General features: G+C 40.7%; 8 gene segments (V, D, J or C); 6 read left to right on the top strand and 2 right to left on the bottom strand.

The window, feature by feature from the left end:
• Nucleotides 1-1,091: 1,091 nt before the first annotated feature.
• LOC120746598 lies at nt 1,092-2,103 on the top strand. The segment is given in 2 exon segments: nt 1,092-1,143; nt 1,251-2,103. Coding segments are annotated over 2 exon segments (384 nt in total).
• A 528-nt stretch (nt 2,104-2,631) lies between these two features.
• LOC120746603 lies at nt 2,632-3,754 on the bottom strand (the record flags this gene model as incomplete). The annotated part of the segment is given in 2 exon segments: nt 2,632-3,030; nt 3,715-3,754. Coding segments are annotated over 2 exon segments (366 nt in total), but the record flags the coding sequence as incomplete, so codon positions are not given.
• Nucleotides 3,755-5,773: 2,019 nt separating this feature from the next.
• LOC120746596 lies at nt 5,774-6,252 on the top strand (the record flags this gene model as incomplete). The annotated part of the segment is given in 2 exon segments: nt 5,774-5,825; nt 5,933-6,252. Coding segments are annotated over 2 exon segments (372 nt in total), but the record flags the coding sequence as incomplete, so codon positions are not given.
• A 1,230-nt stretch (nt 6,253-7,482) lies between these two features.
• On the bottom strand, nt 7,483-11,467 carry LOC120746612. The segment is given in 3 exon segments: nt 7,483-7,860; nt 8,758-8,839; nt 11,306-11,467. Coding segments are annotated over 3 exon segments (570 nt in total).
• A 1,893-nt stretch (nt 11,468-13,360) lies between these two features.
• LOC120746592 lies at nt 13,361-13,915 on the top strand. The segment is given in 2 exon segments: nt 13,361-13,412; nt 13,520-13,915. Coding segments are annotated over 2 exon segments (384 nt in total).
• Nucleotides 13,916-20,733: 6,818 nt separating this feature from the next.
• Nucleotides 20,734-21,212, top strand: LOC120746597 (the record flags this gene model as incomplete). The annotated part of the segment is given in 2 exon segments: nt 20,734-20,785; nt 20,893-21,212. Coding segments are annotated over 2 exon segments (372 nt in total), but the record flags the coding sequence as incomplete, so codon positions are not given.
• Nucleotides 21,213-23,888: 2,676 nt separating this feature from the next.
• LOC120746595 lies at nt 23,889-24,446 on the top strand. The segment is given in 2 exon segments: nt 23,889-23,940; nt 24,048-24,446. Coding segments are annotated over 2 exon segments (375 nt in total).
• Nucleotides 24,447-25,904: 1,458 nt separating this feature from the next.
• Nucleotides 25,905-26,475, top strand: LOC120746593. The segment is given in 2 exon segments: nt 25,905-25,956; nt 26,064-26,475. Coding segments are annotated over 2 exon segments (384 nt in total).
• The last annotated feature ends 1,084 nt before the right edge of the window (nt 26,476-27,559 follow it).

Raw genomic sequence — 27,559 nt, 5'->3', positions numbered from 1 at the left:
GTTATATCTGTGCACATTTAAATTCATGATTTTTCAGCTTCTATTTTCAAATGCAAAGTTCTGTAAAAATATTTTTGAAAACAGATCACTGACGAACTGCACCATGTGTGACCTCTGTAGTGTGTCTTCTCAGGCCTTTAAATGAATGAACGGGGTCAGGTCGGTTTTGCAGCAACAGCCCTTTTTATTCAGCATCTGCATTCACAACAACAGGCAACAAGTAGAATGGTTTTAACTCTTGCGGACAATCAGCGCGAGCCCTCTACAGAAATCCTCCATTACTCTGAGGATTACATTTACACTGGCAGTGTGATCATATAGTGGTTAAATCTATGCAAATAAAATAGAAGAATCTTAACAGAAATAATCTGCAACTTAAATTTCCTGAACAAAAGGAATACAGAAAAATACTAAAACATATTTAAGCTACATTAAGGTGCTTCCTTAGCGCTGTACATAAAATAATGTATATCATACTCTAAACAGTAGTGCACAGTCACATACCTGCATTCATTACAAAGGGCAACAAGTAGAATGGTTTTAATTCTTGTGGACAATCAGCGTGGGCCCTGTGTGAAAATGCGGCATCAGAGCTAGCTAGCTATACTCCAGTCTCTTTACTGATAAACAAGTCTCACATAAACAAACGTTTAACCCAACATAAGGATTTAAGAAATAACCAATAAATAAATAATGTTTAACCAAAAATAACTGGGTCAACTTGTATTACTGTTACAGCTAGCAACATGATTTTTCTGTCCACCACATTTGCACATTCGTTACCTCTTTGGGAATCCTCCATTACTCTGAGGTTTACCCAGAATTCCTTGCACTTGGTGGTTACTGCAGGTTGACATTTGCAACAGTAGGTGGTGCCAATGTCCCATTTAGCGGGATTTAACTTGAACCTTATGTCTATGTCACACATGCACTGGACTGAGTCAACAAATTTCCATAGAGAGGCACTTTGCATCAGCAGCACCATGCTCCAGTGCTCTGGGAGAGTTTATAGTCCTGAGAGTTGAACACTGGATGACTGACAGCTGTCCTTCATCACAACAGAAGCCACAGAAATCCTCCTCATCAAAAACATGACTTTGATCTGCGTCCTCATCTGGACTCTCCTCTGCTGCTGCTTCACAGGTAAAGTCCAGAGAATCAAACTCCTCTCCTCTATCAACATCTGTCCCTCTGAAATGAAGCCCACAAAACCATGAAGCTGCTTTATGTTTTTGTCTCTGTGTCCTCAGAGTCCAGAGGACAGATCACAGTGACTCAGCCTGGAGCAGTGAGCTCTGCTGTGGGAGGATCTGTGAGCATCAAGTGTAGGACCAGTCAGGATGTTTTTGTTTCTGGCAGCTCTCACTGTTTAGCCTGGTACCAACAGAAAGATGGAGGAGTTCCTAAACGTCTCATTTACCATGCTAGCACTCGACAATCAGGGATTCCAGCTCGTTTTACAGGCAGTGGATCAAACTCTGACTTCACTCTGACCATCAGTGGAGTCCAGGCTGAAGATGCAGCAGTTTATTACTGTCAGAGTTTTCATGTTATTAACAGTCAGTATGTGTTCACACAGTGAAAAACAGTCGTACAAAAACCTCCCTCAGTCAGACTGAACAGAAACTGAAGTGACTGCTGCAGCTGGAAGATACTGCAGAGACTGATACAGTTCACTGAGGACACACACACACACACACACACACACACACACACACAAAATGAAGTGATTGATCACAAATTTGTGTCCTACATCGCATGTATGTTGTGTTCAACTTTCAAATATATATTTAACTAAAGAACAAACGTGGGCCATTAACAGATACCAGGATAAGTCTTGTTCATGACCTTTGACCTTAGAGCAAACACTGAATCTATATCAAGATAAAATAATCTGAATCCAAAAATCTGAAAATGTTCCTGATCAGTGAGGCTCAAAATAAAAACAACACACCTGTGAATTTTACTGTAAACATATCATCAAACATGAACATGAGTGAAAAAGCTGTTATTGAACCGAAGGTGTTTTTTCATATTTTGTTCATGTCATCATTCATTTAATCTTCTCCTTGTTCATCAATGAAATTAAAACGTTGTACTTCAGATTCTTTCTAATCACTCCTTGCATTCGTTGACTCTCCTGTCTGTGAGTTCTCCTCAGAACAAACAGCTCATTAGAGACACTAAAGACTCTTTCTTCTTTAGACTTGCTTTGTAGTCTGGTGAGACTGTTTCCGTGGTAACCAGGTCCCAGCATTGCTTCATGAACCAGTCTGTCTGGTACAGGTGAGCAACACCAACAACAACCTACCACACACATTTAAATAAACATAAAAATAACCTGTACAACTTTAAAACTCCTTTTTGCCAAAATGCAGATCTCCTTAATGGTTCTTTCAGCCTGTGTTTTATTTTACCAGTGTAAAATAAAGACATCATGTTGGAGTGCAGAGTTGGTCTAAATTCTTCTAAATGAAAAAGAATATATTCATCAAGTGCAGGTTTGTAGATTTGAATAAAATTAAATGTCTGATTCAACCAAAATTCACGTTGCAAAACATCTTTATTACCTAAAACATGAATGTTGTCATTATAAGAAAGAAAATAACAGTTTTAGTCTTTATTTGTCCTTAAAAAAGAAAGATGGAGAGACAGTTACAGAGTTGAGAATGAGAGCATTAAACCAGTATCAGGTTGAGTCAGGTCAGGACTGGGGACACTGGTCTCTCATCAGTGGCTCTGAGACCAGAGCCTGGCAGCCCTGGGTGGCCTCACAGGTCACAGAGCCCACCTTCATCCAGCGGTCTGCAGGGAGCCTCAGGGTGCTGCTCCAGCTGTAGAGGCCGTCGTTCTGCAGCACCACGGGGCTCCTGCTCTCCTCCCAGCTGATGCTGCCACTGCCATCCACCTTCCAGGACAGACTCCAGTCTGAGGGGAAGCCCTTGTTGGCCAGACATGTGATTGTTGCAGTCCCCTGCTGTAGCTCCTCACTGGAGGGGGGCAACACTGTCAGGACGGGACGGGCATCACCTAGGAGACACCAATCAGCTTAGAGCACAGGGAGCACACAGCTGTCAATCAAACCACAGACAGTCGGACACCTTTACAGTAAGAGCTGATTTTCTCCGTTAAGAAGTTTCTGTCAGGTGTTTTTTCTGCTCCACCAGTCATTCACTCACACATTGTTTCACTTCCCTTTAAGAAACCTCTCATGCATATCAGCACAGAGAGAATCATCACACAGTTTGAGCTGAAATATGTTCAAACTACACTGGAAATAAAAGAAGCAGATGTGGAAACATTTACAAAACAAGTTTAAAATCATCAATATTGTACATGACTTACATTAATATTAACTGGAAACAAAGAAATAGAATAAATTAATTAATTCAGCGAAACGAAATGCTCTTCATGTATATCTAAAACAATTTTTAAAATTCACCCAAACTCAAACTAATTTCAAACAATACTTGAAAGTTCTTCTTCTTTATATTATTGTTAGATTTTTTTTTCAGTTTAATTTTACTGAAATGTAGACATAATATTTTGACAGAGCAGATCTGAATTATCCTCCACGACACAAGAGGATGATAAAAAATTCCAGCATCAAACTTATTGTAAAGCTACGTGCTTTTCTCTTAAAATCAGAAGAGAAATTGTTAAATGATATTCAATAAAAAGACAGTATTTGATAGTAAACCAGAATAAACTTACTTCCAACATCCAGTCTGGTTCCTCCACCAAAAGTCCACCACAGTGATACAAACTCATTGAGGCGCCGTACAAAAACCTCTGACTGTAGAGAGACACGGCTCTCTGACTCTGGAACAAACAAACTCAACTAAATCATTCACTGTTTGCACAGCAGCCATGACTCAGCTGATATGACTTCTTCAAATACCATCATACAATGTTAGTTTAAATACAGTTCAATCCATGAGCTTTTGGACGATCACATTCTTTTGTCCTGTCCCGTTCGGCACTGAAGCTATCAGAATTATTGTTTGAAGGCCAAGAAAAATTCTCAACAGATTTATTTTCTCAAGTGTATCATTATGGCTTTGCCACACTGGTCCACTTGATTGATCTTCATTATTTTTTATTTTTTATTTTTTTAAATGATTACAATTGGAACAGATATAACCGGGGGATCGTAAAGAGAAAGACAGATAAGAGAAGTTTAAGAAAAGGAGAGGGAAAGAAAACAGAGGGGAAGAGGGACAGTGAGAAAAGACAATGAAAACCCATGAGATCACCTGCTGGAAGAAAAAGAAGAAAACAAGCAAAAAGAGAACAACACAGTAGGGAGACCACAGCAACAAGCCTAGATAAGCATAAGTAAGAGTAAATAATAAAGACTGAATGCTACTGAGCAGCACAAAAGACCGACAGCAGACGATATGCTTTAGAGGCAGCATCCAAGAAGAGAGTGAGTGTCCTGTGGCAAACCTGTTGTGCGTGAGTGCGCTTGTTTCCAAAAGGTTTCTCCATGTAACGATCTCATAGTAATTGGGGGAGCCCATAGCACTGCCCCCCAGAATGAAGCAAGCATGGAGGACATCAGCGACCCAACATCTAGATTCCCACCAGAGCACAAGAGCCCCAGCAGGACCACTGGAGGCACAGCCGCCTCCCTCCTAGAAACAAGCTGGGAAGCCCCCAGGCGGGTGTGTGGTGGGGGGCCGGTGAGATGGGAGTCTAAGACCCAAGCAGACAATATAAACATAGACAAAGCTCTTGTCATAAAACATGCCTCAGTCACAAGACATTCATATAAACACTAGAGGCTATGCCTGGAGTGCTTTCTATCTAGCATTGAGACAAATGTTCAGCATTTTACTCTCACCAGTCAGAGAGTCTAAAATATTTGAAACTGTAGCCTTTGTTGTTTGTCACTGATCAATATCTGAGTAATATTATTCATAATTAGGCACTAACACACATGGTGTCTGGATGCACGCTCAATCATCCAGGTAAGTAAAACCCACAAAGTAGTGTTGGACGTAATGTTTTCAGGGGGAGAAACGTTTCGTCACTCATCCAGGTGACTTCTTCAGTCTCAGCTGACTGCAGGTTTCTCCAACCTTAGAAACAGGACATTTGCATAATGACTGAAACCAGCCCACTGAAGGAACAATGGGCTGGGAGGTCAGTTCCTTGATCATTAATATGCAAATTGTCATGACCATTAATCAACAGCTACTGATCAATGGTCATGAGTAAGACACATGGTCTGGTGCAAAGATTCAGTATAAGTTCTGACGATGTGCTGCTTATGTTTTTATGCTGTAATCTTTATAGTGTAGTACAGAGCAAGATGAAGAAATGATGACTTTTCTTTGTGCAAATATTTACCATCTGTATTACCAGATTTTAAGTACGTCACAGAATAGCCTGCCCAATCCTCACAACCAAAGCTTGCTCAGCATAAGATGCACAATGTAAAACTTAAAAAAAATGCTTTTAAAAATAATCAACAAACCACAAATTGCTGATTTTATGAATAACTCAATGGATTAATTAAAAAGAGAAAGAGGAAAAAAAGATGTAATTACAGCAGACAGAAATAGCAAATCACTGATTCTTGAACACAGAGTAAACTTTTTATAATGGACAAGGGCATTTCCATGATTTCCATAGAGAGGCACTTTGCATCAGCAGCACCATGCTCCAGTGCTCTGGGAGAGTTTATAGTCCTGAGAGTTGAACACTGGATGACTGACAGCTGTCCTTCATCACAACAGAAGCCACAGAAATCCTCCTCATCAAAAACATGACTTTGATCTGCGTCCTCATCTGGACTCTCCTCTGCTGCTGCTTCACAGGTAAAGTCCAGAGAATCAAACTCCTCTCCTCTATCAACATCTGTCCCTCTGAAATGAAGCCCACAAAACCATGAAGCTGCTTTATGTTTTTGTCTCTGTGTCCTCAGAGTCCAGAGGACAGATCACAGTGACTCAGCCTGGAGCAGTGAGCTCTGCTGTGGGAGGAACTGTGAGCATCAAGTGTACGACCAGTCAGGATGTTTATGTTTCTGGCAGCTCTCACTGTTTAGCCTGGTACCAACAGAAAGATGGAGGAGTTCCTAAACTGCTCATTTACTACACTAGCACTCGAGTATCAGGGACGTCAGCTCGTTTTACAGGCAGTGGATCAAACTCTGACTTCACTCTGACCATCAGTGGAGTCCAGGCTGAAGATGCAGCAGTTTATTACTGTCAGAGTCTCCACTATCCTAACAGTCAGTGGGTGTTCACACAGTGAAAAACAGTCGTACAAAAACCTCCCTCAGTCAGACTGAACAGAAACTGAAGTGACTGCTGCAGCTGGAAGATACTGCAGAGACTGATACAGTTCACTGAGGACACACACACACACACACACACACACACACACACACACACACACACACCACACACACACACACAGAGTGATAGAGTGAAAATGTTATTGTTGCTAAACAAGTTGGAAATCTATCTGTATCTCAGTCAATCAAATTTTGACCTTTGACCTCTGCTTCATAGCAGCTCAAATACACGTGAACCAATTCCTGAATATTGCTCATTATTAAAACATTTCTTAAAGAAAGAGAAAAAAACACAATAAATCACCAAAATCAGTGAGTCACAATTGTCTGCATAACTTATATAAATACTTCCAATAGAAACTTTAAGTCCAGTTTTCTCAGGTTTGTAGATTTTTTTCTTTTTTGCTGTTCAATACTAGTCTGATAACTTTGTCTTGCAATTCCAATAAAATTGATCCATGTTTGTGGCTGTAATGTGACAAAATGTGGGAAAGTTCAAGGGGACCGAATACTTTTGCAGGCCAGTGTATGTGTGTCCTCATTAGGATAGGGATTTATATTGGCGTGAGGGACTGTAGCCTATAAGTTCTTATTGTTAAATGATAGTTATGAGATGGTGTGTTTCAGGTGATTTTACAGAAAAAACACCAAAATAATGTACTGCATTACTTTAAAAAAGTACTCTGCATAATAGAATACTTTAAGATACCTCAACACTGATCATTTGACTCATTCTTATATTGTGCTTTTCTACTCCACCTGAGAACTCAAATTGCTTTATATAACAAGCTACAACATGCTGAAACATTCATTAAACAGCATGCAATGACTTTGCATGAATAACGGCGGTGTCGCTCAATATTCTCAGTAATAAAATCATAATCTCTAAGTTCTTATCAATTCCCCTTCGCACTTATTCTTTAACATAAACTTCGCTTAACTTCATGTATTCAAAGTGACTTAATTCTACTGACTCATATTGACTACAGATAGCACACTGGTTTCCAATAAGAATGCTGGAAATCATTATTTAGAGTTTAATATTGACATCACCACAAAAGTAAGACAAACACTCGATTCTTATTTAATGTAGATTTTTTTTATTCTTTAAAACTTTAAACAAACTTTAAACTTTAAACAAAGCAATGAACAATGAGAGAAGAAATTGGAAAAAAAAGCTACAGAATGCAGTGTGAAAGTAAGACCAGCATAAAAGTCACATATAGTTCAGGACTGGGGACACTGGTCTCTCATCAGTGGCTCTGAGACCAGAGTCTGGGAGCCCTGGGTGGCCTCACAGGTCACAGAGCCCACCTTCATCCAGTGGTCTGCAGGGAGCCTCAGGGTGCTGCTCCAGCTGTAGAGGCCGTCGTTCTCCTGCACCACGGGGCTCCTGCTCTCCTCCCAGCTGATGCTGCCACTGCCATCCACCTTCCAGGACAGACTCCAGTCTGAGGGGAAGCCCTTGTTGGCCACACACATGAGCGTGGCCTTCCCCTGTTTCAGCTCCTCACTGGAGGGACCCAGCACCTTCAGGGCGGGGCGGGCATCACCTAGGAAACACCAATCAGCTTAGAGGACAGGAACCACAATTTGATTTTCTCCGTTAAGAAGTTTCTGTCAGGTGTTTTTTCTGCTCCACCAGTCATTCACTCACACATTGTTTCACTTCCCTTTAAGAAACCTCTCATGCATATCAGCACAGAGAGAATCATCACACAGTTTGAGCTGAAATATGTTCAAACTACACTGGAAATAAAAGAAGCAGATGTGGAAACATTTACAAAAACTATTTTAGCTTCAAAGTCATCAGTTATCTATAACACATCACTTGTTGGAGATAAGAAACTTAATAGCACTACTTGAATGATGTGGATTAATTTCTTTTACTGCTTACATGATTTTAATGACATTTGAAATGATATCTGCTACAACAGAAACACCAGACGTGCTGCACACTGTCAAATGCCCATCTTTAACTTCTGGAAATAAAATAAGCAGATATGGCAACAATTATACAAGATGTTAAGCTTCAAAAACCTCCGTTCTGTATAATACACAAGTTTTCTACTTACCTCATGTGAGTTTCAGTCATTTATTGTAGTGCTTTTATGATTTCTAAGCAAATTCTACATTTTTACTGACTAAGTAAAAGACCAGAAATCTTTATCTTCACTCTGTTTAACTTCAGGACAGTTACATTTAATTCATCTTAGAAACAGTGACTGTGATTTCAAACTAGAAAATAATCACAGGCTGATGACAGTTTATATTATTTACACAATGCATCGTCTTTATGTCAGAAATGTCGACATAAAATCTAATTAAAGCTGATGGAGTCAGCCTCCAGTGTATAATGGTTATAATATTACCTCTACATGAATACTTCATTGTTATAAAGCTAACATTTACACCTCGATGTAGTTTCTTTAAAAACTTTATAATCTTACTTCCAACATCCAGTCTGGTTCCTCCACCAAACGTCCACCACAGTGATACAAACTCACTGAGCCGCTGCACAAAAACCTCTGACTGTAGAGACACGGCTCTCTGACTCTAACAGACTAAATTAAAACCAAAAGCTCTCAAGAGTTAACCAGACATATATATATCTCAATAATCCTCAAGTCAACTCTGATGTTTTATATTATTTGTTAATATTGATTTTAACATTTATTCTGAAGCTAACTTTGTGTCTTCATGAAAATTGATCTAAAAACTATTTTAATGATTTTTGTTTTCTGGCACACTGAACAGAAAAGTCAAGATAACCACAAGAAAGAAATCTGATAAAATAAAAGAGGTTTAAGTTCGACTTACTTCCAAATTCCAGTCTGGTTCCTCCACCAAAAGTCCACCACAGTGATACAAACTCATTGAGGCGCCGTACAAAAACCTCTGACTGTAGAGAGACACGGCTCTCTGACTCTGAAACAAACAAACTCATCAGTATGAATTGTTTTTATCATAGCTTTATAAGATATTAATAGTATAATTTTAAAATAAAATAAAATAAACACAATAAAATAAAGTTCCAAAATTATAATTTGAGAATTTACATTTTATAGTTGTTAAGATACATCACTACAAAAGCTCCCTGTCACAGCTGCGGGTTTTATTGGAAGGACCCAAACGCAGACTCAGATTCAGGGAGTGAGTTTTATTTAACGTAAGCGAAGCACATAACAGGAACGGGTATGGCGTGAACAAATGTCAATGGAAAATGCCTTTCATTGTTAATAAACTTGCTCACAGCTACGCTGTCGTCCGTGCTTGCGTTTGGGTCCAAATCCTCCTCCAGACCATCTGCCTCCCAGATTGTGACATGCTACCTCTATCAGCAGTAACATTATCAGTAAATACCAGTGGCCCAGCTACACTTACAGCCAAAACCATCAGTGCCATAACTTTGTCTCCACCATCTTTGACAGATGTTGTGATTTGCATCAGATCAGTTTTTCTCCTTTGTAATTTTCTCTTCCAGTCATGCTGAAAAAACTTCATCTTTTAACTGTTTTTGACCTTTTAAATGTTTTACTGGCAAAGTCTAATCCAGTCTTCCAGTTCTTGAGTGTAACTTGACAGTAATAAAGTTTTTTTTCTCTATGTTTGATTTAGTTTTTCAGCTGATTGATGATTTCCTGGACCTCATGCTGATACATGCAAGCTCACCTCTTGAACTCAAAATACTTTGTTTCCTCATTATTCCAAGATGAGTTACAAAGATAATCTTGTTTCCCCATGAAATGGTTTGTAGTAGACGGTCGTTCAATTACTTTGCACCATTTCCCAGCATCCAGTGTTTATTTCAGAATCCAGCTATCCTCTGTTTCCATTTGAAATTGTAGTTAACACCTTCAATCAGTAGCTCTTCTGTGTTGTTTTAAGTGCAGTACTGTACAAATGGCTGGTGAAATTCTCCAAAAGCTTTGCTGTTTTCAACATAATGTGTAATAACAACCTCATTATAATATATATTGTCATACCAACAGTTACCTGGGTTGCCACTCTGACCAAAGAACACGTGTTGTAAATTTAAGCATTTGCTTCAAACGTCATTAATTCATCATCTCATAGCATATGGCTATTTCTCCCTCTGTGGATCAATCTTCTGACAGACGTTTTCCTAGAAATAACTCCATTACATAAGCAGTCTGATTTGTTGTACTTCTTTAAGTAATAAAGCTTTTTATGAATCTCAATAAAAATATAAATATTTTTATTTATTCAATGCTTTCATTCAATGAAGGCAGATGTTTTTGTGTTATTTATTTTAAAGAACTCAACTATTCTTCATCCCAGATAATCTATAAATTCTTCCTCTTTTACCAACTCTGCGTCATTATAAATTAACATAATATATGTTTTCAATCAAAATAGCTTTCATGGTCCTGAGTCTGAGGACTCGGTGTTTTGTGTTTCTTTATATTATTCTTTGTTCTCGGTTGTTCTGTTTTGTCTTTTGTTTAGGTTTGCTATGTGTTAGTGTGTTTGTTTCATGCCTGCCTGTGTTCTCTCTGTCTGTCCATGGTGTTATTGTGTCTGCTCATGAGTCTGCCTGTCAAGTTCAGTGTCCTGTCTGGTTCTCTGTGTCTGTTAGTTTCCTGTTTTATTCTGAAAGTTCATGTCTCATGTCAGTGTGTTCAGTTTTACCTCTCCCCTGTCTCGTTAGCCTGATTGCTCCCAGCTGTGTCTCCCTCCTGTGGCCCATTCCCTGATTACTCCCCGTGTATTTAAGCCCTGTGTTTTCCTGTGCTCTCTGTTGTGTTGTCTGTTTAATGCCATGTCTGTCTGTGTTTCTCTGTGAAGCTCCCGTGTAGTCTACATTATTCCATGTTTCTTCGTGTCTCTCTGCTCCTCGCTCCATGTCCTCCATGTTGTATTAGTTTTCCCAGTTTAGGTTTATGTTCGGTTCTGCCCACACCTTGGTTTTGTGCACTGTAAATAAAACCCACTTGCACCTCCGCCATTGTCTGCTATTGGATCCTCCTTTCTCACCCTCCCCACGACTGCCGCCCCAGCCGTGACAGTACGACTCGACCACAAGATGGATCCAGCAGCTTTGTCTGGGGAGAGCGACCTCGCACGCATCCAACGCCTGATGGACTGGGTAACCCACACCACCAACGCAAGGGCAAAAGTGGTGGGGTTAAAAGCCATCGAGGCGATCCTGGAAGGAAATCCCTACCTCTGTCAGCTCAAGGGAGTTTCGGACTTAATTCGCAACCTGCATAAAGCCCGGGGGGTGGTGCAAGCTCGGGAATCCACAGACTTTGTCCAGCAGCAGCGGACAACGGCCGCTCCGGAACAGTCACGTCAGCTTCTCCTGCTGGAGGTTTTGCCCGACCCGCCGGAGCCATCGGCAGGGAGGAAGCGACGATCGCGCCGCCGGCGTCTTGTCTTATTTTATATTTATATTGTACTATTGCTTGTTTGATATGCTTTTATATTTCTTCTAATATTGTTCGTTTGACATGTTTTTATGTGAAGCACTTTGTAACAGCGTTTTTGTCTTAAAAAGTGCTATATAAATAAATTTTACTTACTTACTTACTTACTTACCCCACAGCCGGATATTAGGACTTCAGAATTGCCGGCTGTGGTGAGTGAGAAGGACCCTTTTTCTGTTTTGGACTGTGGGACAGTTTATTCAGGGGCTTTATTTTGTGCAGCAGATGACAAGGAGAACTGTTTGTTGCCTGTTCATTCTCCTGCTCAGCTGTCTTTACCTCGTTTAGCTGCACAGCCGCAAGCTCGTTTAGCTGCACAGCCGCAAGCTCGTTTAGCTGCACAGCCGCAAGCTCGTTTAGCTCGGCCTCCGGTATCCCCGCTAGCCCAGTCATCTATGCCATCTCCGTCTTCACAGACTCCCTCTGTACGGGAGGCTGCGTCTGTGCCTCCGGTTTTGGACTCTTTTTCTAGTACGTATTTTTTGCAGAGAGACAAACACGTTAAAATTGCAACCGTTCCTCAACAGCTGGCTGGTTTAGAGACTGTTACTTGCTCCAGGGCCTCACCAGAGGGTAAATTACAGCCCTCAGCCGACTCTGGACCCCTGGAGGCTAAGAACCCAGCTGAGGACTGCACCCGGCTGTCGCTGCCTGAGCAGGGTCAGTGCTCCGCGCAGCTGCAGTCTGTCCTGCGCCCGCCAGAGGTCCCCGCACCCGCTGGTTCTGTCCTGTGTGTGCCAGGGGCTGCGGTGCCCACTGGTTCTGAGACTGTTTTCGCTGGGGGGCCCGAGGAGCCTGTCCAGCTTCCTGCCTCGTCAGCTGGAGGTTCAGGAGAACTCCTTTCTCACCCTCCACACGACTGCCGCCCCAGCCGTGACAAAAATAGCTTTCACGGCCCTGGGTCTGTGACCAAGTGTTCTGTGTTTAATTTATATTTCTTGATTATTGTTATTCATGGTTTTAGTTCTCTTGATGATAATTTGTTTTTCTTTTCAGAAGAGTGACCTTGTGTTAAGATGGACACTACGGATAATATTCATTACAGTTGATCATTTACTATTGACATTAATAAACGAATAAGCCATTCTGTTAAACACTGAATAACTGATCATTCAGTTATGAGTCACCTATATAATTTCCTAAATTAGCTGTTGGGCCAACAAATTTATATATATTAAAAAAAAGCATCAAATGAAAGTTATAAAAAATATTGATGATGTCACGCTTTCTATTTCAATCTGTGATCTTATCTGACAGGATTCTGGAGAGGCTGGAGCTTTACCCAGCTGTCCCAGGGTAAGGGGCAGGTTACACATTAACTGTAACTGTAATCCATATGGAAACTGCAATTTAATTTTGAGTAATTTTTAATATCAATTAATAGGAAACTAAGCAAAAACAGAAAAGACATCATTAATTCAGACAGAAAAAGCACGAAGGATTTCATTGTGACAGTCAGATGATTTCCATAGAGGCACTTTGCATCAGCAGCACCATGCTCCAGTGCTCTGGGAGAGTTTATAGTCCTGAGAGTTGAACACTGGATGACTGACAGCTGTCCTTCATCACAACAGAAGCCACAGAAATCCTCCTCATCAAAAACATGACTTTGATCTGCGTCCTCATCTGGACTCTCCTCTGCTGCTGCTTCACAGGTAAAGTCCAGAGAATCAAACTCCTCTCCTCTATCAACATCTGTCCCTCTGAAATGAAGCCCACAAAACCATGAAGCTGCTTTATGTTTTTGTCTCTGTGTCCTCAGAGTCCAGAGGACAGATCACAGTGACTCAGCCTGGAGCAGTGAGCTCTGCTGTGGGAGCAACTGTGCGCATCAAGTGTAGGACCAGTCAGGATGTTCGTGTTTGGAACAACAACCATCTTTTATCCTGGTACCAACAGAAAGATGGAGGAGTTCATAAACTGCTCATTTACTATGCTACCACTCGATATTCAGGGATTCCAGATCGTTTTACAGGCAGTGGATCAAACTCTGACTTCACTCTGACCATCAGTGGAGTCCAGGCTGAAGATGCAGCAGTTTATTACTGTCAGAGTCAGCACTATATTAACAGTCTGTATGTGTTCACACAGTGAAAAACAGTCGTACAAAAACCTCCCTCAGTCAGACTGAACAGAAACTGAAGTGACTGCTGCAGCTGGAAGATACTGCAGAGACTGATACAGTTCACTGAGGACACACACACACACACACACAGATTTTCTCTCAGCGACATTCAGCACAAATTTGTGCTTAATTAACTAAAGAACAAACGTGGGCCAGTAACAGAAACCAAGGTCAATCTTAGTCATGACCTTTGACCTTAGCAGTGGAGCAAAGCCACAACATTTATAACAAGCAACAAAAATCTGAAAATGTTTATTATCAGCGAGGGTGAAAATAAAAACAATACACCTGTGAATTTAAGATTTTACTGTAAACATATCATCAAACATGAACATGAGTGAAAAAGCTGTTATTGAAACTTTGTTCTTCAGATTCTTTCTAATCACTCCTTGCATTCGTTGACTCTCCTGTCTGTGAGTTCTCCTCAGAACAAACAGCTCATTAGAGACACTAAAGACTCTTTCTTCTTTAGACTTGCTTCGTAGTCTGGTGAGACTGTTTCCGTGGCAACCAGGTCCCAGCATTGCTTCATGAACCAGTCTGTCTGGTTCAGGTGAGCAACACCAACAACCTACCACACACATTCATGTAACTTTGGACAAACATAAAAATAACCTGTACAAATTTAAATCTCCTTTTTCAGCTTTTGCCAAAATGCAGATCTCCTTAATGGTTCTTTCAGCCTGTGTTTTATTTTACCAGTGTAAAATAAAGACATCATGTTGGAGTGCAGAGTTGGTCTAAAGTCTTTAAAATTTAAATTAAAAATATATTCATCGAGTGCATGCAGGTTTAGCTAAACGAACTTTACAAAACAAGTGTCTCCGACAGTCGAGTACTAATCTTAACTAGCTAAGTTTCATGACCGAGCTAAGGACGTTAGTTACGGATTAGGTTACAAACACATTTAACTTACCGAAAAAGAACGGCGGGGCCTCGGGTCCTTCTGTTGGGTAGTTCAGTTTACTGAAGAACACCTCAGGCTGTCAGGTTAAAACAGTCGGTTGTCGTTTTGTAACGTAAATGTTGGCCCTCCTCTCAGAGCCTACGCTCTATCTGCTATTCCCGAACAGAGATACGCAAGTTTCTCCGTGACTGCAGCTGCCAGTCAAAGCTGCTATGATGACGTTACACCCCAGTTTAACATCACTGTGGTAGGAATTTGAATCAAACTTATGGGAAAGGAGACCCTTGGACATAAATCAGCATGATGGGAACTATTGATAATAAAAAGAATCTTTGGAAGAAATATATCTGAGGACAATTAATTTATTTTAGTCTGACCCCAGTCCCATGGAGGTTTATGACCTATACTGCGGCCAGACACCAGGGGGCGATAGAGACATTTTGGCTTCATTTTTGTGGAGCTGTCGCGTCGTCCATGTTTTCTACAGTCATTGCTTTGTACATAGCAATCAAGTTGAACTGGAGTGAAACTAGAAAAAACACATAAAAAAGTCTTATTGGATAATCATTTAATCAGCAGGTAAGTGTAGTTAGGCACTAACATAGGAGACTACAAAATAAGTATCCTGTAGATATAGTCAAGTCAAGTCAAGTCAACTTTATTTGTCAATTCTGCCACATGTACAGGACATACAGAGAATAGAAATTTCGTTACTCTCAAACCCTAGTGATTAAAAAAATGCAAATAAAATAATTAAAAAGTAAAAATTTAAATAAATACAATACAATTTTACATATAACAAAAAAAAAAAGCTATGCAATATACAATATACAATATTCAAGTAAGGAGGCATAGTAGTGCAAATAGGCAAATAGTGCAAATGGAGATTTAGTAGTATGCGGTAAGAGATAGTGTAACAACAAAGTCTTATGAGGTAATGGTAGTCCAATGCTCCACAAAGTGACTGGTAACTGGTGCAGGCCAGTGAGTGAGTCAGAGAGTGTGTGTGTGTGTGTGTGTGTGTGTGTGTGTGTGTGTGTGTGTGTGTGTGACAGAGTTCAGTGAGACTGTGGAGGGGAGAGGGGGCAGAATCGGGAGGGAGTTAAGCTTCCTGACAGCCTGATGGATGAAGCTGTCCTTCAGTCTGCTGGTCCTGGCCTGGAGACTCCGCAGTCTCCTCCCTGACGGCAGCAGCTTGAAGAAGCTTTGCATTGGGTGCGTGGGATCAGCCGCTATGCAAAGGGCTTTTTTAGTGAGACGGGTGCTGTAAATGTCCTGGAGGGAGGGGAGAGAGACACCAATGATCCTCTCTGCAGCCCTCACTATGCGTTGGAGGGTTCTATGACAGGACGCATTGCAGGCTCCAAACCACACAGTGATGCTTTGGAGTTGATGTAACGCTGCAATGCATTGTGGGAGCACGGCACCATTTTAGCAGGCCATGAATCAAAACAAACACACTGTGTTGGAAGGACGATTATTAGAACCATGCTTAAAATCAGCTGAAAAGACAAGGGACTGTACTGGGAAAAAATAGCGTGCGTGGGTGGACCCGTATGAAATACGGCAGTGGAGTACAAACCCTGAAGACCTACCACCATTGTCGTGCCCTGATACCTTCTCGTACCTTGTCTGTGGAGTCAGTGCATACACGGCGAATCATTTTTGGAATTATAAATCCCTGAAGGCGCACATCCAATTCACAAATGGTTGGGGACAAGATTTGGCCATTTTTAAGCCGCCACGTTGTGAGTATGTTGTCGTTCAGACAAAGATAAGTCAGCTTGAGATTATACATTCATAAATGAACTGCAGAATCTCCTTAACATACTGTGTGTCACTTAAAGTCTAACATTATGCTGACCCCGTTTTTATATCGAGTCTGGATTTGTTTCATAGGCTGGTTTACCTGCAATAGTGTCAAATAATAAGGTACTCCATAAACAGAACGCACTTCACACATTAGGATGTTTGTCCTATTTTTCTATGACCTCAGTGCATTGAAAATAAAACTAAAAGCCTATTGAGAGCAATATGAATTTGTTTACAACTTACCGGAATAAAAATGTTGGGAGCACACCAACAGAAATCTGGGGATGGTAGAGAACTCAATATCATCTCGTCTCACCGCCGCCATCCAGGCCTGACGTCTTCGTTTGGTAATAGCCGATACATGAGCTCCCTCATTTTGCTTCCAGGAGGGGAAACGATAAAAAGAGAGACAATTTTCCAGATCGTTTGATCTAACATTACAACCGACAAGTATGAACCGTGGCTGACATTATCCGTGTGCTTTCGCCCTTTGTTTGGCCCTGCTGAAATGGCACCTTGACCTAAAATCCTGGCCACGCCCCTCCTGTGACATCACGCTTCAAAGCCCTGTACAATCTGATATTAATACAACAACAAAAAAGCAGTTAGTGGGTGAGCGTACATTTATATCATTAGCTCAGAGGCTACGACCTATAACTACTACACTTCAAAGAAGGTACAAAATAATGTCACAAAAACACCATCATGCCTAATATTAGAAAGAACTGACAGAACTTACAACCATTGCTTTCTGAAGGACTCCTCTGAAAGATTGTTCTGGATTCAACACAAATGACTTCAAAGGTGTAGCCTTGCTTTTGCCACTGTTCTCTGCACTTCCTGCTTCCTGTTGTCATGTAATTAATATATTCTTAGTGCTTATTTTCTTATTATATTGTTTTATGTATGCTAGTAATAAAAGCTTGTAAAGCAAGGCCACTTTTGACTCATAAACTCAGGGCTCAGCCAGACTGTTAACAGGAAGTTAGTGTAGAGCTATACAAGCATATAAATAAAAACAGGAACCCAGACAAAAAGAGGAACTAGTAACATGAAACTATGTGTGACGTGTAAAGGACCAAAATAACACCTACATGAGACACATTTTTAAATTCTAATGTTAGAGTTTCTGCAACTGGCTTTTGGGGCTGTGCAGGGCTCTCTCTTCCGGAAGATGATTGAATAAAGAGATTTAAATGTTTTGACCACTCTGAGTCGGGTTTTCTCGGTTCTATCATGGGGATCAAAGAATCGGGTTTTAATACTGTCTATGCACATGTCAAAATAAAGGCTTTCCTGTCTATCCAGATGTCAAAATGAAAGCTTCACAATTTTCTGATGTATAACAATCAAAATACAATGTTCATGGCTACTTATTTGTCCCATTAGCATATAAATATATTCAAGACAGAAAAACGCTTTAATTTTGTATCAGCGGTTTAGGAATCACAGCCATATTTAGACATTTTCCCTCATTTTCAGAGGTACACATGTAATTGAACAAACAAAGAAATTTGTGAATAGAATATTTATTTTCAATACTTGGATCTAAATCCTTTGTAGACAATGACTGCCTAAAGGCTAGAATCAATGGAGAACCAATGGAGAAAATGGAGTTTTTCTTCCCTTGGGATGTTCTAATAGGGCTTTACTGAAGCCAGACTCAGTTTCTGCTTGCTTGTGTGTCTGTCTGCATTCACTTTAGTATTTAATAACAGGAAAGCAAGCTCTGGTGAGGTGAAATAAGGTGACTCGACCATTCAAGGATATCCTATTTCTTTGCCTGAGAAAGTCTTGGGTTGTCAGTTTTCTTTGGGCCATTAACCATTTGCACGCTGAAGTGCTGTCGAATGAGTTTTGTGGCACTTGGTTAAATGTGAGCAGAGAGTATAGTGTTACGTGCCCCAGGAATGTTGCCACAAAAACAAAGATGAAATCCCTTGAAATACAGGTAAAGTTCAAGAGCAATGAAGACACAGTGCACTTGGTTTGCCTTCCAGATTGCATCTGAGTAGGGCGGAAGTCCACCTCACCAAAGCAACTGTGGTGCACCTTGAAATCAATAGTTCCACCTGTGGTGTCGCCCAGTTTTTCTGTCCTTCTGTACAGTCCATGTCACAATATAATATACTACAGAAATTAGTCATGTTTCCAAAATCATTTTGAGTCCTCATAGTCACGGAAAATAACAAAAAAAATAAATTAATAAATTAAATTAAATGATTAACACAAAAATGGACACACATTTTGGGTGTGCCACAATAGCTGTGTATACTTTGTATACACATATACAGTGTATATCTTTGCCAGAATCTTTTTCCATGGCCCTGTGAACTCCTCCCACACCGGAGTTTTTGCTTCAGCCACTACTCGAGCTGCATTTTGCTTGGCCTGTTGGTACCTATCAGCTGCCTCTGGAGTCCCATGGGCTAACCAAGCCAGACAGGACTCCTTGTTCAGCCTGGTGGCTCCCTTGACCTCTCGTACTGGCAATTACTGAATTAGTGAAAACCTCCTGAGTAGTTTTTTTCAGTGCAGGTACATTTATAAAGGTTTTACGGACTTTATTCATGGTTATATTACAAGAAAGATTAGTAATATTATTCACTTTCTTAATACGGGAGCTATATTAAAAATACATTTACACATATTTGCAATAAATAGTCAAATAATCTGATTGTTTTGTCAACCATGTAACAACATGATAAACGCCTGAACTGAGTTAGTATAAATGCCAGAGGTTTTAAAACATGTTCCCTTAATACTATAAAAATGATTGATCTACTGATAAAGACACAAATTATTTCAAGTCCCAGTTGGATTCAGAGCATTTCCATAGAGAGTGTCTGTACATTAGTAGCACCAGAGTCCTGGTCACCACGACTCAGTCTGGAGCAGTGAGCTCTGCTCTGGGGGACACTGTCACCATCAAACGGACCAGTCATAAGGTCTAATTATCAGACTGTTTAGCCTAGCCTCAACAGAGGGATTGAATATCCTCCTAAACTTTCCATTTGTTACACTAGCACTAAAACATCAGGGATTCCAGCTCGTTTTACATCAAACTCTGACTTCACTCTGACTGTCAGTGGAGTCCGGGCTGAAGAGGAAGCAATGGTAAATGGTACATGGACTGGTTCTTATACAACACTTTTCTACTCTGCTTGAGCAATCAAATTCAGCATTTTACTCTCACCAGTCAGAGAGTCTAAAATATTTGAAACTGTAGCCTTTTGTTGTTTGTCACTGATCAATATCTGAGTAATATTATTCATAATTAGGCACTAACGCACATGGTGTCTTGATGCACGCTCAATCATCCAGGTAAATAAAACCCACAAGGTTGATTCTGTTCATCTGGACGCAGCGTTTTCAGGGGGAGAAACGTTTCGTCACTCATCCAGGTGACTTCTTCAGTCTCAGCTGACTGCAGGTTTCTCCAACCTTAGAAACAGGACATTTGCATGATGGCTGAAACCAGCCCACTGAAGGAACAATGGGCTGGGAGGTCAGTTCCTTGATCATTAATATGCAAATTGTCATGACCATTAATCAACAGCCACTGATCAATGGCCATGAGTAACACACATGGTCTGGTGCAAAGATTCAGTATAAGTTCTGACGATGTGCTGCTTATGTTTTTATGCTGTAATCTTTATAGTGTAGTACAGAGCACGATGAAGAAATGATGACTTTTCTTCGTGCAAATATTTACCATCTGTATTACCAGATTTTAAGTACGTCACAGAATAGCCTGCCCAATCCTCACAACCAAAGCTTGCTCAGCATAAGATGCACAATGTAAAACTTTAAAAAAATACTTTTAAAAATAATCAACAAAACACAAATTGCTGAGTTTATGAATAACTCAATGGATTAATTAAAAAGAGAAAGAGGAAAAAAGATGTAATTACAGCAGACAGAAATAGCAAATCACTGATTCTTGAACACAGAGTAAACTTTTTATAATGGACAAGGGCATTTCCATGATTTCCATAGAGAGGCACTTTGCATCAGCAGCACCATGCTCCAGTGCTCTGGGAGAGTTTATAGTCCTGAGAGTTGAACACTGGATGACTGACAGCTGTCCTTCATCACAACAGAAGCCACAGAAATCCTCCTCATCAAAAACATGACTTTGATCTGCGTCCTCATCTGGACTCTCCTCTGCTGCTGCTTCACAGGTAAAGTCCAGAGAATCAAACTCCTCTCCTCTATCAACATCTGTCCCTCTGAAATGAAGCCCACAAAACCATGAAGCTGCTTTATGTTTTTGTCTCTGTATCCTCAGAGTCCAGAGGACAATATACAGTGACTCAGCCTGGAGCAGTGAGCGCTGCTGTGGGAGGAACTGTGAGGATCAACTGTAGGACCAGTCAGGATGTTCACGTTTATAACAACAACCACTTTTTAGCCTGGTACCAACAGAGAGATGGAAGCCCCCCCAAACGTCTCATTTACCATGCTAGCACTCGAGCATCAGGGATTCCAGCTCGTTTTACAGGCAGTGGATCAAAGTCTGACTTCACTCTGACCATCAGTGGAGTCCAGGCTGAAGATGCAGCAGTTTATTACTGTCAGAGTCTTCACTATCCTAACAGTCAGTATGTGTTCACACAGTGAAAAACAGTCGTACAAAAACCTCCCTCAGTCAGACTGAACAGAAACTGAAGTGACTGCTGCAGCTGGAAGATACTGCAGAGACTGATACAGTTCACTGAGGACACACACACAAAATAAAGCCCTTCAACACAAATATGTGTCCCACTGCTATCTCATACATGTTGTTTTCAACTTGCAAATATATAAATAACTAAAGAACAAACGTGGGCCAGTAACAGATACCAAGATGAATCTTAGTCATGACCTTTGATAACCGCAGTGGAACAAAGCCATGACATCTAATCAAGTGTCAGGGCTGTCGCCAGAGCGTGGAGTGAACCCAAAACAGACTCCGAGCTGTGGTGTCGACAATGACTTTATTTACAATGATGTAGAAACACAACAGCAGTGAATAAAATTTGATTTGGAGCAAAAGAAGTGTAACATAAACTATTACCCACACAGTAAAATTGTTATGGCCATGATCTGGCCCACACAATGTGCTTACACATGGCCCACATACTGCAAAGAATGACGGCCCTTTGGTGGCCCAGATCAGGTTTGCCAGAAGTGGCCCACACATGGGCCAGCACAAGGCCAGCTGCAGATACAATGGTGGTCCTGTGCTGGCCCAGAAGAGTTTCAGCTCTGGCCCCACATGTCAGCCTAATGTTTACCTTAATCAACCCATGTAATAACAACATGTGGCGGAACATAATAGTGCAAAAATAACATGATGAAACTCTGTTCAGACCCTTACAAGTACGCATATTGAGACAGGCCCCATGTGAAGCAGCAAATGCTATACAGGGCTTCACAGTGCTTGCATGGCCTTCAGAATTCACTAATACTCTCCAATTACTTTCACCAAAAAGGCTTTTACTATCCAGATAGCTTCTTTCTCCTTCCATCTGTATCTCTAGCGTAGCTGATTGGTACATGAAGGCACACACAGGTGTCCGAGCAGCACACACAGATTGGGGGAGGGTCAGTCCTGCCTCCACACCATTTATCCACATATTGATTAAACTTATCTTTACATGCTTTTTATCAGCATTTATTATATTTAATTGCTTTTTATCAATATTTATTCCCATTGTGAAATGAGTATTTTAATCAAAAGAGTATCAATATTTATGCTTTTAATCCCGTTTTTAACACTGGGTTACAATTTCATTAGCAATAAATTTAATAACCCTCTATATTAACAGTTACACACTATATAGAACAACTTTATAGAATTATATTTGTTTGCAGATGTTAGCAGCTATCAGTGAATAGTTATCAGCTATTTTGAAACAAAACTGTAGAGAGACACGGCTCTCTGACTCTGAAACAAACAAACTCAACAACATAATTCTCCACTAGGCCTTTACTGAATCCAAATTCAGTTTCTGCTTGTTTGTGGGTCTCTCTTCATTCAGTTTAGTATTTAATAACAGGAATGCATGCTCTGTTGAGGTGAAAGAAGGTCACTTAAAAATGGAAGAATATCCTATTTCTTTGCCTCTGAAAGTCTTGGGTGGTTTTTAAAGTTTAGTATATTAGCTGATTGACGATTTCCTGAACCTTATGCTAACTTTGAACTGAAAATACTTCATCTTTTTAATTTATCTTTGAATAATGAGGAAACAAGTCTTATATCTCCATGAAATGGGTTGTAGTAGACAGTTGTTCAATTACTTTTGAGTGTCTGGCGAAAAAATCCTTGTGGGTAAAACCTACACACCTTTCAATTCAAATGCAATCAGAAAGTTAGACAACCGACTTTGTGATCTTGATTATATTAATGTGATCGATCTGTTACTAAACAGCTGTCAGGGGTTGCTGTGTGGATGTGAAGAAGAGGGGATCCAAACACAGGACTCGTGGTGAGGATTAAGGGAGTTTATTGCAATGGCAGGATGAACGCACGAGCAGAGCAGGGAAGAAGACTGGCTGACTGGACTGAACTGAAAGGCAAACATGCAGAGTAGACAGCAGTGACAACATCAATGACAAGACAGTAAGTGAGTGGAAACTGAGGACTTAAACACACTGGCTGAATAATGACTGATTGGAGACTGGTGAGTGAACAGCTGAACATAATTGAAGTAACACACAGGGAAAGGCTGGCACAAAGAACAGGGAGTGAAAACAGAGAATAAACCAGACATGAAACAAACTGAAAATGCTGGGTCAACGACCCAGGAACCCTGACAACAGCATGTTGGAGTCAGTCCAGGAGAAAGTCGCACCAAAAGTTTCAATGCCCTGAAGATATCATTCATCATGACTTTTATAGCAGTAGCTGAATGAATGTTTAATTCTGTTTTTAATCTGCTGCAGCAGTTTGTAGTTAAGGAGAACACTTAGAGATCCCGAATGAATAAATAACAGACTAAAAACAAAAATACTTGGACCTTGAAAGTGCATCCCAGATCAAAAAATTATAATTATACTATTTTACATTTTTCTTGAAACATGTTGGCCAATTGAAATGACACCTGTGAATTCACAATGTGATGACAGCTTATGAAGTCATGCTGGAGTCAGTCAGATGATTTCCATAGAGAGGCACTTTGCATCAGCAGCACCATGCTCCAGTGCTCTGGGAGAGTTTATAGTCCTGAGAGTTGAACACTGGATGACTGACAGCTGTCCTTCATCACAACAGAAGCCACAGAAATCCTCCTCATCAAAAACATGACTTTGATCTGCGTCCTCATCTGGACTCTCCTCTGCTGCTGCTTCACAGGTAAAGTCCAGAGAATCAAACTCCTCTCCTCTATCAACATCTGTCCCTCTGAAATGAAGCCCACAAAACCATGAAGCTGCTTTATGTTTTTGTCTCTGTGTCCTCAGAGTCCAGAGGACAGATCACAGTGACTCAGCCTGGAGCAGTGAGCTCTGCTGTGGGAGCAACTGTGAGCATCAAGTGTACGACCAGTCAGGATGTTTATAACAACAACCATTTAGCCTGGTATCAACAGAAAGATGGGGAATCTCCCAAACGTCTCATTTACTATGCTAGTACTCGAGAATCAGGGATTCCAGCTCGTTTTACAGGCAGTGGATCAAACTCTGACTTCACTCTGACCATCAGTGGAGTCCAGGCTGAAGATGCAGCAGTTTATTACTGTCAGAGTTATCACAACATCAACAGTCAAGCTGTGTTCACACAGTGAAAAACAGTCGTACAAAAACCTCCCTCAGTCAGACTGAACAGAAACTGAAGTGACTGCTGCAGCTGGAAGATACTGCAGAGACTGATACAGTTCACTGAGGGGACACACACACACACACACACACACACACACACACACACACACACACACACACACACACACACACACAAATAAATGCTTTTTATACCTTAGTGAGGACATCTAATTGACTTAATGCTTTCCCCAGCCTCTTACCCTAACCTTAAAAATGAATCCTGAACTCTAACACCTAGCTTAAATCTTAAATTAACTGTATCCCTGACACTAAACCCACATTTTGAGCCTTGTGGCTATTTAATAATAGGAGACCAAAAAAAAGGTGACTTGACCATGTCTTCACCTGAGAAAGTCTTGGGTTGTCAGTGTTCTTTGGGTCATCATCTATTTGCACTGTGAAGTGCTGTCCAATGACTTTCCAACTACTCCAATGAGTAACATTGGCTCCAACATCTTTGACAGATGATGTGATATGCTTCAGATCAGTTTTCCTTCTTCATCATTTTCTTTTCCAATTATGCTGATAAAACTTCATCTTGGAACTGTTCCTGATTTTTCTGTCTTTTTCTGGCAAAGTCTAATCCAGTCTTCCAGTTCTTGAGTGTAACCAGCAGTTTGTAACTGGTAAGAGTTTCCTTTCATGAAGATGACTCTTGATCTCTTGGTAGTAGACTTAGACTATGATACAGCCACCTGGGGCTATTGTAGCTCAGAAGCATCCATCCAATACATCCATCTCAGTCTAAATGTGTTTGAATGTTGTATAGAAAGCATTCCAGTAGGAAAAGCATACAAATTGTTCTTGTATTTCTTTATGGGTGAATGAGCAGAAAAGCACTATAGAAGAACCAGTCCATTTCCCCCTTAGAGAGTATTTTAGACTAATGAATATGACGTGTAAAGTACTCAAAATTAAGCTGTGGTAGAATTTTTTCCCTTAAACTATGAATTCTGTCCTCATTCGTCCTCAATTGCTCAGTTATTTTTGAGCCTCTGAAAAAAATAAGTAAAAAAAGGAGTATCCTTGTGGCAAAGACATCCACATGTTATCTGCTCCAATACAGGACCAAATTTAGAGAACTTACTTTGAATTTCAGTAAAATGTTAATTTGATTGATCCATTACTAAACAGCATTATTAGACTGATCCAAGTCTGTGCTGACTTAGAGTCACAGCAACCAAAACAAAACTAGACCAGGGGATGTTAAAATATACTTTTCTGAATAAATATGAATCATATCATTTAGATGATTTTACAAATGACTCTCAAACCATGTTGACTGATCGAAATGACACCTGTGAATTCACATTGTGATGACTGCTTGTGATGTAATCCTGTTGAAGTCAGTAAGATCATTTCCATAGAGAGGCACTTTGCATCAGCAGCACCATGCTCCAGTGCTCTGGGAGAGTTTATAGTCCTGAGAGTTGAACACTGGATGACTGACAGCTGTCCTTCATCACAACAGAAGCCACAGAAATCCTCCTCATCAAAAACATGACTTTGATCTGCGTCCTCATCTGGACTCTCCTCTGCTGCTGCTTCACAGGTAAAGTCCAGAGAATCAAACTCCTCTCCTCTATCAACATCTGTCCCTCTGAAATGAAGCCCACAAAACCATGAAGCTGCTTTATGTTTTTGTCTCTGTGTCCTCAGAGTCCAGAGGACAGATCACAGTGACTCAGCCTGGAGCAGTGAGCTCTGCTGTGGGAGCAACTGTGAGCATCAAGTGTAGGACCAGTCAGGATGTTTTTGTTCATAGCAACTATCAGCGTTTAGCCTGGTATCAACAAAAAAATGGAGGAGTTCCCAAACTGCTCATTTACTTTGCTAGCACTCGACAATCAGGGATTCCAGATCGTTTTACAGGCAGTGGATCAAACTCTGACTTCACTCTGACCATCAGTGGAGTCCAGGCTGAAGATGCAGCAGTTTATTACTGTAAGAGTTTTCACTATCCTAACAGTCAGCGTGTGTTCACACAGTGAAAAACAGTCGTACAAAAACCTCCCTCAGTCAGACTGAACAGAAACTGAAGTGACTGCTGCAGCTGGAAGATACTGCAGAGACTGATGCAGTTCACTGAGGACACACACACACACACACACACACACACACACACACACACACACACACACACACACACACACACACACACACTTATCTAAGACAAAGTGAGACAATGTGTGATATGTAACATGTAATCCTAATGACTTTCTACCTCACCTACACCGCTTCTCTGAGATTTTAAGCACTTTCGGTCCCTAGTTATAACATATAGTTATTAAAGTTACATAATTTTCTCAAGGATCAATAAAGTTTTTGGCTGACGAAAACAAAAAATGTGCATGCTTGCACTCTCTGTAATGTACAGATTTCTGTACACAGTTTGGGAACAGGAATCAGTCAACCCAACCACTCAGCAGGCACCTGTGAGGGACGAGAGAGAAACACCCACACATACATCCTCTGATGGGAAGAGTCTGTCACGGCGGGGTGCGCTGGTGTGAAGAATGAGGTAGACCCAGATGCAGACACGGTGGAGACAAAACGTAGTTTCAAAAATAAAGCGAGCCTTTATTGCAGAAGAAAAAACATAAAACTAGGGAAACTAAGGAGACGATGAACACTGTGTTAACAGAAGGCTGTGACACTCAGTGAAAGAACTACAACAAAACTATGAACACTGAGTAAACTCGGACACACAGCGGAACAATGAGGTAAACCTATGAAGACTGTGGTGAGGTTAACAGACGATCTGACACCGACTGAGCAGAAACACACGGATTAAGTACACATAAGGAATGATCAGGGGAAGCGGAATCACATGGGAAACAGCTGACAACAATTAACATAATGACAGGACAGGGGACGTGAAGCTAAATACAATAAACACAAAACACAAGGATCCTTCAAAATAAAACGGGAAACATAACGAGACCCAGACATGACTGGAACTAGACAAACAAAGAAAACTTGGACATGAAACATGACAGATAAACACACGAAGACTTAACACAGAAAACTTCACACAGGGATGAGACAAATGGGGAGCTTGAAAAATCATGAATTAAAAGTGTAACCCAGGCATGACAGAATGTAACTCGATAAACTGAAATGAAACTAGACTGAAAGGAATAAGAAAACATCAA

Source organism: Simochromis diagramma, unplaced genomic scaffold, assembly GCF_900408965.1.
Source record: "Simochromis diagramma unplaced genomic scaffold, fSimDia1.1 OVJJ01000171.1, whole genome shotgun sequence".
Lineage (NCBI taxonomy): Eukaryota > Metazoa > Chordata > Actinopteri > Cichliformes > Cichlidae > Simochromis > Simochromis diagramma.
This window is presented reverse-complemented; position numbering and strand designations above follow the sequence as displayed.